At 41.8% G+C, this 9,943-nt stretch overlaps 1 protein-coding gene across 1 annotated transcript in view; it reads left to right on the forward strand.

Annotated features, from left to right (window-relative positions):
- The window catches only part of adamts6 (ADAM metallopeptidase with thrombospondin type 1 motif, 6), a 54,372-nt gene that overhangs the window by 24,565 nt on the left and 19,864 nt on the right, over positions 1–9,943 (forward strand). The window contains 4 exon segments of the mRNA XM_029445413.1: positions 2,031–2,176; positions 3,786–3,849; positions 6,527–6,629; positions 8,344–8,477. Coding sequence (XP_029301273.1) covers positions 2,031–2,176; positions 3,786–3,849; positions 6,527–6,629; positions 8,344–8,477 — 447 coding nt within the window.

Raw genomic sequence — 9,943 nt, forward strand, 5'->3', positions numbered from 1 at the left:
TCTCAAATACTCATGTAGAGGTACAGAGAAAATCAGGGTTTGCAGAAATGTGGGTGAACTGACCTTTTAACCATCGCACACACATTTAGTTCAGTACCTGATGATGTGAAATCCTCTGTGTGCAGAGATTAGCCTCAACTAGTGGTACCTCACTGCCTCGACTTGCATGTATTCCACTCTGGGAAGGGGTTTGTGCACTCATGCAATGCACACACACACACACACACACACACACACACACACACACACACACACATGCAGGCCAGGCTTTAGGTCATCAGCCCGCTGTTGATGCCAGCCAGGTTAGGGGAGACAGTTTTAACACGGATTACGGCAGCCATTGTCACCGGATGGTCCGAGGTCTAAAAGGGAAGAATAGGAGAGTGTCACGAGCTGTCACCCGTGATTACCATTAGCTCAGTGGAGCCTTTGAGGGCCGGGGCCCACGGACAGGGTCCTGGACAACACAGGGGGCCCCAGGTTGAGCCTGGGGGGCTTTGGAACAGCTTTTGGAGCAGCTTTAGGAGAGCCAGTGGCATACCGTGTCTGCCCCTGCCCGGGGACAGCTTCAAAGGAATATGAATGTCAGCCATTTTTCACCCAGCGTGTAATGGAGAGAGGCCCTTCCAACAGGAGCAGGGAGAGAGGCTGGGGGAGAGGGCAGAGGGAGGAGGGAGAGAGACAGAAACTGACCAGCAGAGAAGAGTTTTTTGTGTTTTTACTGTCTTGAAATGGACACAGATATACAGTGTGCTCCATTGTTAAGGGTCGACTTCATCTCCCCCCGTCTGTGTCTCAGTTACCCTCACCACATCTCTCCTCCCTCTCCCTTCTCTCTCTCCTACTGGTAATCTTGTTTAGAGAGCATCTCAGGAAGTGGATGAGTAAGTCAGAGAAGGACAGTGGCCCAGCGCAGCCTTTACCTGGACTGTCCCGGTCTCTCTGGGTTCTTAACCTACTGACACAGTTGAAAGACAAAGGGCCATCTCTGATCCTCTCTTCCCTCTAGAGCTGTGAACATCTTAGCACGAGGCTTAAAACATGCACGCATTGTGCTGTCCGTCCCTCAACTGCCTCTGCTCACAGTACTCTGCGAACATTAAACACGAATACAAAAACAAATACAATCAGTATAAGAAGTTCAGTTGGATAAGCTTTGATAAAGTATTTGCTTTAAGTTAAGAGAATTATCAGAAAACATTTTGTGTGAATGTTTTTTATTTAAAGGAATAGTATGTTTGAAAAAAACCTTTTACCCCCTGGAGGTGACTTACAGTACTTTGATGTTAACTAACATCATCATTTATATTATTATTATCATTTTATTCTGTGTCTACACTGTTTCTGAATTAAGTATTTAAATTATATAAGCATCAAGCATCTTGAACTGTAATAATAACAATGATGAACACTCACATCCTTTTAAAGTAATAACTCCACGTGTATACATACAAACCTGGAAATAAGCACATGTTAGCCTAGCTTAGCATAAACACTTGAAGTAGAGGGAAACAGCTAGCCTGGCTCTGTCTAAAGTTTAAAAATAAGCACATATCACCCAAATGTGGAACTATTCCTTTAATGATAAGGACCTCTGAATTGAGTCACCTGACATATACAACAATTAACCTCAACGAGGAGGAAACCAGGACAGCAGTAACACATTTAAAATGACAGGTAAGAGAGGAGAAATAACAGGACTAATGCGGAAATGAAATTATAGGGTGAGTAAAATTGTAATCACAAGTTAGTGTTTTTAAAGCAAAACAGAGGGAGAGCGCGTGTTATTGAAGGAAAACTCCACCAGTCAGGATCTGTATAGTCTACATTTCATCGTACACGGCTGCACATGAATTGATTGTGACCTCAAAACTTTCGGAAAACATTGACACAAGTATTCTGTGTTGTAACACTGAAGACTCTAAAGCAATCGTCAGTGTTTCTGTTCAACTCAACATAATAACCAAACGTTCTCTCTCTCTCTCTCTCTCTCTCTCTCTCTCTCTCTCTCTCTCTCTCTGCTCCTCCAGTGGTGCTACCAGGGGGAGTGTGTTGCGTTCGGTACCTGGCCTCAGAGTGTGGACGGAGGCTGGGGATCCTGGTCATCGTGGGGGGAGTGCAGCAGGACCTGTGGGGGCGGTGTATCCTCCTCCATGAGGCACTGTGACAGCCCAGCGTAAGTAGGCAAAGTAAGCCACAGCAAGCTGAACACACACATCCAGGTCCTGCCTACAGGTGTGTGTTTGTGTGTGTGTGTGTGTGTGTGTGTATGTGTGCACATGCGCATGCTGTGTGGATGTATGTTATATCCGAGTGGGAGTAGAGCTAGTCTCCAATCGTTAGTTAAATTAACTTATGCCCGTCAGAGGTGCCTTTTCTGATTTATGGACAAAACTGTAAATCCAAACACGACGTGACGCATTTAATGTTTATAATCACAATGAATGTGATGGACTTTCTGTTGGAACAGGTCAGTAAGTGGTCAATCTTAAGCTATGGAGAGAAAAGCAGATATTGAGATATTGATATTGATGACTTGATAATGTATCGGTTGCAGTGCAGCATGAGGTCACCACTGAAGATGCACTTCTTTAGGCTTAAGCTTGGCTAAAGACATCCCATCCCACCTACTTAACTTACACATAACTTTTGTGAAACATGTGAAACAGTAACACAAGTGGAGAAGAGTGAAGTGACTGTGATACAGCAATGTTTAAGTTTGCTAACATTAGCATTAGGCACCATAAAGCAGTGGTCACACCAGTCTAGATAGGGCTGTAGCAAGTTGGGAGATTATGTTATTTCTTCTTTCAAAGGTCACATAGTCTCGCTGTAACGAGACAGACATAAAACCACCAGAGGAGGGTTCATTCAAGGTTGTCCTGGGCAGCACTATCTTCTAATGTCCTCATGCTGCTTGAGCTCCACTGATGTAGCATGTGCAATCAGTTAAGACACAGCTCACAAACGTCTGCAGATTATAACGCTCTGCAGTTTTGTTTTAAGGCCTCTCGTGTGTCCTCACAAGACAAATCATTGTCCAGCGCATCTTAGTCTGGCAAGTAGACGTTTGGGATCGTTATCCTTCTTCCATCATTGCATTCCTTTGTTTTGGAAGGTAGATATTACGTCAGACACATCATGGGAAGACACGGGAAAGAGCCAGGGTGAAGCGGAGAGAAGGGGGAAAAAAAGGGGGGGTAGGAGGGAGGAGGAGAAGGCACCGGCATAATGTGGAACACCTGTGTAAGGTGATCGCTGCCGCTCAGGCATCAGTGCAAAGAGGAGGGAGGCTGGGAAAACACAGCCAGACCAGCCTCTGACACATTCATTACAGAGCCTGTCTCACTTTGCAAATGAAGTGGAAATAGTCACGGAGGAAAGGGAGGCTAATGAAGGTGAGAAGAAGAGATGATAAGAGAAGAAAAACAGAGCCTTTCACAGATGTAGTAGATGTTGTGAATCGAGGTTACAGACTTCAGTCTCTCTTCCAAAATCTAAATGTCATGTCACACTTAAGAGCTCTTAGAGCAGCTTGGATTTCATGAATGAATCACTGGAGTACATACTCAGAAAAAGCAGCAAAAGCAGACACACAAACACACTTTGTCTTCTGGCAGAGACTTTTTAGAGGCCTGTTTCATGACCTGCATTCACCGAAATGTACTCACGACGTCACAAAAGATGATTTCTTTGAAGAACTTGTGGTTTATGGTGCTCGATGTGTTGAAGATGTCCTCTCACTTTTCAATTCCCCACTCATTCAATTCTCCTGTGTCTCTCAGCCCGTCTGGAGGAGGAAAGTACTGTCTCGGAGAGAGGAAACGTTACAGATCTTGTAACACCGACGTGAGTTTCTTCATTTCTTTGCCTGCTTGGTATTTAGAGCAAAGTATACAAGTGACTTGGAAACTAAACTGTCCTCTTGATGGATGCCCTGCTCTGGTTTGTAAGGGGACTGAGATAGTTGAGGCATTCTGACCCGGGATGGATTTGGCCTGTCACAGCATGACTGCCGAACCTCCAGGTTTTCCTCCTGCAGAACATGTTATCTTAGGAAAGGCTTTATAAGGAGCATGTTAGCTAGCAGCACTGCACCGCCTTTAAACTTTCTGACATGCTTTCTTCCTGGAACGCAGGACAGACAATGATAAAAACACACAGGCAGTTATTCAATATTCCCCCAGTGACTTCGAGGCTCATTCGTCTTTTTGTCATTTAATAGTTCACATATTGTTTGTGACATTTCACTTGATGACAGTTTCAGAGCGTATTTTATGAAAAGCAACTCACAGAGCTTTTTTTTTTTTTTTTTGAGGTCTGGAGCAAAGCTTTAAACAAATATTTAACATGGCTGCAAGTGGAAATCTCTGTTCAAATATTTCTAGGTGGGCTTTTTTTTCACAAGGTGAAAATTGAAATAGTTAGGGCCCTGGTGGACATTTAACCGCAAGTCTTAAAAATAACAGCTGAGAGCAAGCACTGAGTGTTTTCTTTGGAAAACAAACAACATCCCCGACCGCTATTTCATCACACTGACCACACCTTGTCTGGGGAAGTGTGTGTGTGTGTGTGTGTGTGTGTGTGTGTGTGTGTGTGTGTGTGTGTGCACCAGATGTAGATACAATGACAAATACAGTACACACACTTATGATATGACATCCCAGCTAATTCTACATTGATCAGCAATCAGATAAACGGGGCCTCCCTCCCTTCCTGTTGCTACTTCGTCAGTCCTGCAGGAAGTAACTAAGTAACTTTATATTATAAGTCTGTTAGCATAATGCTTCATGCAGGATGTACTGAAAAAGGAATATTCTTTTTGATTGGATGGAAGCCCATTTGTCTTAGACACAGTCTAAGGTGACATTAAAGGGGCACTCCAGCAATTTAGTCTTATACTTCCATACAAGACCAACAGCCTGCAACCGAGCTACGGGCTCTCTGGAGATGTACTAGAGCTAAATGCTAACGTCAGCAAGCTAACATGCCAACATGCCGATTCTATTATAATGTTAACAATCTTAGTTTAGCTTCTTAGCTATGCTAACAGTTTCTAAATTGCACTAAGCACCAAGTACACCTGAGGCTGTTGGGTCATTAGTTCTGCAGATCATCGATGTTGCACTGATGATGGCGCTAAACGCATTTATTACAATTCATCTGGAGCGGACCATGAATGTCGGCCATATTCATGACGATCCATCTCCGCATTGAGACGTTCAGGTTTTGGACTGTTTGGACATAATCAACAGGTAAATCGATAATTCTAAGTAACCCTTACTTGCAGCTCTACTTATGTGAGTGTTATACTTGTTTCCTCCTGCAAACACGTGCTGGAACATGTAAATCTCATTTGGCCTCGTGTTGTCATTTCAGCACACACTTGTAATAATATTATTCTGTCTCTTCTGACATCTGCATGTTTGATGTGCAAGTTTAAAGCTGCCATATTGGCAAAACACTTGAGTGGTAATGAAAGTGGCTCAGCCTTCCCCGTGGCCGGCTCCGACGTGGAACACTTTCAGCATGTGAAATACAGCTTTGACCCAAGTGTTTTTATTTATCCCCGGGGAGAGTGTTTTGGGGTTTCTAAGGACCTTTTCACACCAATAAAGTGTTTCTTTATACTTTTTCTTCTTTACGTCCTCTTGCTGGAGCAACATGCACTCATGAAAACAAAGCAAAACCCTCCAAATGCAAAACACACTCAATTAGGAATTCCAGAAAACAAGTCTGTTTTAGTGTCCGAAAATAAAAGGTGACAACTCATGCAGACTTTGTCCAGTTGTTAATAACGCTGTCAATGCAAATAAAAACTAAAAAGAAATAGCCGTTGTCGATAATTCACAAATGGTAACAACATACTAGCCTGCATGTCAAGATCTTAAAGGATCATTCCCATGTGCTTGCAAGTTTTAGCTCCTTAACTACAAATCATGTTTTTCTTCCTGACCTTTTTTGAATGCATGCAACAGATTTCTAGATTTATGGGTGTTTTTTTCCACTCGTTCCAGTCATCCATCGCTTTCCATTAATTATCTTGTGACATGAAAATCAATTGGCAGACTCCTAAAACTTGTTTGAGTCGTGTAATCCATCAAAATGAACATCATGTGTGTTTTTGTCAACGTTACATAATCGTTGCTTTGGTAATGTTGGCACTGAAATAGCAAAAGTGATTTGAAAAGTCTGTATTGCTTTACTCTGCAACAGTTTTTAAATACTTTAATTCTATTAGAAAATAATGCTTACGTCAATAACGACAAAAGAAAACAGCTTTCAGGCGCCATGATGACACTTACTTCATAAACATTAAACATCATGTACAGCAAGTCTTCATGCATCATTTGTGTATGATTAATCATGATTGGTGAAGCATGCAACAAAGAAAATGAGAGGCAAATAATCCAACTAACATATTCTAGCATACATTAATAGATAACTCAAGCAAGAGTCTTTCATTGTATGGAAATGAATGATAATGGTTCGCAGTCGTGTAAATGTTTCCTCTTTTATTTTGCAGGCCTGTCCTGTAGGATCTCGTGATTTCCGAGAGAAGCAGTGCGCCGACTTCGACAGCATGCCGTTCCGTGGGAAGTACTACAACTGGAAGCCGTACACCGGCGGTGAGTTCAGGACTGGGTTGCACCAGCTGTTCGTAAATCCATTGAAGCCCCTGAAAACCTCAATGATTTCATTTTTTAATAAGTTTGTGTGTAAAGTTTTCAGTCACTTCTAACTAGTTTAAAACATTTGAGTAATATTTAGACTATTGGTCACTGTAACTGTAACATAACCGTCAGAAAATAACAGTTTCAGGGGGAAATGTATATATTAAATGTAACTGCTTATTCTTTGTACATGTAGGTATTACTTTGTTTCAGTACATGGACATGTATGTGTGTATAAGAGATAGTATGCATGTGTTTTTTTAATTGTAATTTTGAAATCTTCCCCGTTTAAATCATTTGTTATTGTGTCAGATTAATCGACAATATTTAATGTGTACTTCTTTTACTCTTCAATCCAAACAGGTCAAATGTTAGCAAGCTAGTGTTAGTTCTTTGTAGTTCAGTTAGCAACAACTTATCTCTATTAAAGGACGTGTGTGGTGCAACCATCTTTAAGTTAGTGTTGCGTAAATCCTCACTTAATAAACCTTTACGTTTATAACTAGGCTCGGCGATAAGGCCAAAATCTTCTACCCCAATATATGTAGTTTCATACCGTGATGAAGATATATATCACGATATAGCATGTTTACTATCAAGTCAATAAATAGTCAAAGTAAAGCATCTGTTTGTTTACTCCTGACTGAATTAAACGCTTGACAAATGAGAAGTAAAGTAAGTATTTTTCTCATTTAATCTTAAATTTGAGCTAGTGTGTGCTTGTTGTTCTCGATTTAGCCGGAGTAAATGTGTATTATATCTCCATATATGATTTCATCGCAGTGTGATTCCATTGACAGACGATAAATGATATCAAGGTATTTACATACATCTTAATCCCCTGCTTTTTCAAGTGCTGAGCTGTAAAATCTTCCCGTCATCCCTTTTGCGTCACAAATGACAGTCTGCAGGCCGGCCTGTCTTTACACCAACACTGGGAAGTGTAGAGAATTCTTAAGATTCCTGTAAACTGTGCAGCGTTTGAAGCACCTTTGCTGGTCTTCTGGAAGCTGTGAGACAGACGTCCTGACACACTTCATGTCAGCAGAAGGACTTATTCTCTGCACTGAGCCAGAAATGGGTGCAAATGCCATTTTACTATCACAGCTATTGGCAGGAGTTCAGTAGCACATGCTTTGTGTCATTCTCCCCCTAAGTTCTCTCCTTGATGTCTGCAGATCCTGGAAAATATCCACTTCACTAAAAACACTAGAAAAAGTGATAAAAGTTTGAAGCATGTAAACACGGCTTTCATTTTCCTTCAGATGGGAGAGCTTAAGTTAGATCTCTTTTATCACAGAGGCCTGTTTTGTCAAATCCATCACCTCCTGATTTCCAGAGCTCTGTGGGCTGCGAGCCGTCGTGTGTAAACAGCAGATAACCTGCGTGTTGATGTCAGTGTAATTGTTGTTGGCAGCCGGCGCTGTCTCTTTTGGTGTCAGCGTTGCAGTGACGTCAGGCTCAGCGGTTTTACATCTGAGCACCGCTGACTCTCCTCCACATGATTATTATTGTCAACAAGTCGAAAAGGAGATCCCTGAGCTGACCAGTGTTTGCTGGTCTCTATGTATTGTTTATCATTTATCTCTGTCATGTTGTCTGTTTTCTGTGTGCAGGCTGAACTCTAGATAACCATGAGCTCTGTCTGTGTGCACTCTGTGTAACCCAGGTGGTGTTAAGCCCTGTGCGCTGAACTGCTTAGCAGAGGGCTATAACTTCTACACAGAGCGCTCTCCTGCAGTCATAGATGGCACCCGATGTCAGGCCGACTCTCTGGACATTTGCATCAATGGAGAGTGTAAGGTAAGGGAGCGGCGCTTTGTCATATATCGTCCTTCTGCTCATTCGAAAAGCCTAAATCCACACGATGTCCGATTTATACTCTTTTATTGAGCTCTTAAAAAGAAAACAGTTCATTACAACTTGGGTTTTATTTTTTATTTGTACACAAATTATGGCTGAAGCTCCCAAAATAAAAGTCTGCCAACATTACTAGAAAATATAGAAATGTTTGGTTGATAAACTCAAGGTCCACGTACTTTTTTGTGGAGCTTTCAACCACATGTCATGGTCTTCTTCAGCGGATGGAGTTAAGATAGAATTAGCTCCTGTTATCATGTGACTAAAGTTCCATAACCAGGTCACATGATGAAAACTGAGCAAACTGAAGACTGGTCGAAAGCTCGGGGAAAAGGCTAGAAAGAGGAACCTTGAGTCGACACGGTTTCTTTCTCAACGTTAAAAGTTCATGTTCGGTTGGACACATCTTTATAAAATTAATAATGAATATAAACAGAACATATTTTACTGTTTTAATTACATATTAATTACAGATATAAAAATGTGATTAATCCCGTTTGATTAAAGCAAATGAGGGAAATGTGCAGGACATGAAATGACAAGTTGACTGGCACTGTGCCACATTGAATCCGGATTGATTTGCACGTCAGATGCAATAAAACCTTCGTGACTCTCCTGCCCTGGAATAATACAATGACTCGCCACATCATGACGTTATCCTCAGTGGGCTGTTTGTGATATTGTTTGTGATATTTTGTCAAATAACAGCTCGAGTAACATGTCAGCTGTGTAGGAACTGACCTAGTGAGAGCTTCCTCAGCCTCCGTGCCAGCTTTTATCTCTCACAGCACAGTTTACAAGATAACGGGTTGCGTAAACACGACTGCCAAAGCACAAAAAAAAACGGCACCATTCTCCAGCGAAGCACAATCCGGCCTTTGAGTCGCAGATTGTTTGCTGATTGTGATCGAATATCTGGCACTGCTCTTTCTGAGGGGGGTTACACAAGGGGTCTTATCAGCGCTCCCCAGCCTCGACCGGGATTGTTTTGTGATAAATAAAACACAAAAATCATTGTTGTGATTTGAATAATGATTCCATATATATTTGAAAAGGCTGATTTTAATAACATTTTTTGGAAAGCAGTTGGCAGTCGCTGCTGTCTTTTGTTTTCATGAGCATAAATCATTTTGTACAGTTTGTGTGCAGATGAAGGTTTTCTGTGTTTTCTGAGATGCAGCTGAAATAACCTTTTTGGTTCCTCGCTCTAAGCATTTGCTTTGACTTCAAAGTGACCGTACGATTTGATTCCTGTTTGGCATGAAAAAGCAGCGCCTGTGCCAACAACATTACTCGGATTTTAATACGAAAACACAACATGGTGCGTGTTATAACGGCTAAAGAATTCTAAGAGGTGGAATATTCCCAATCAAAGGAGCATTGAAGTCTGAATCCTGCGAGGCCGGGCT

The sequence above is a fragment of the Cottoperca gobio genome, chromosome 12 (assembly GCF_900634415.1).
Source record: "Cottoperca gobio chromosome 12, fCotGob3.1, whole genome shotgun sequence".
NCBI classification, from domain to species: domain Eukaryota; kingdom Metazoa; phylum Chordata; class Actinopteri; order Perciformes; family Bovichtidae; genus Cottoperca; species Cottoperca gobio.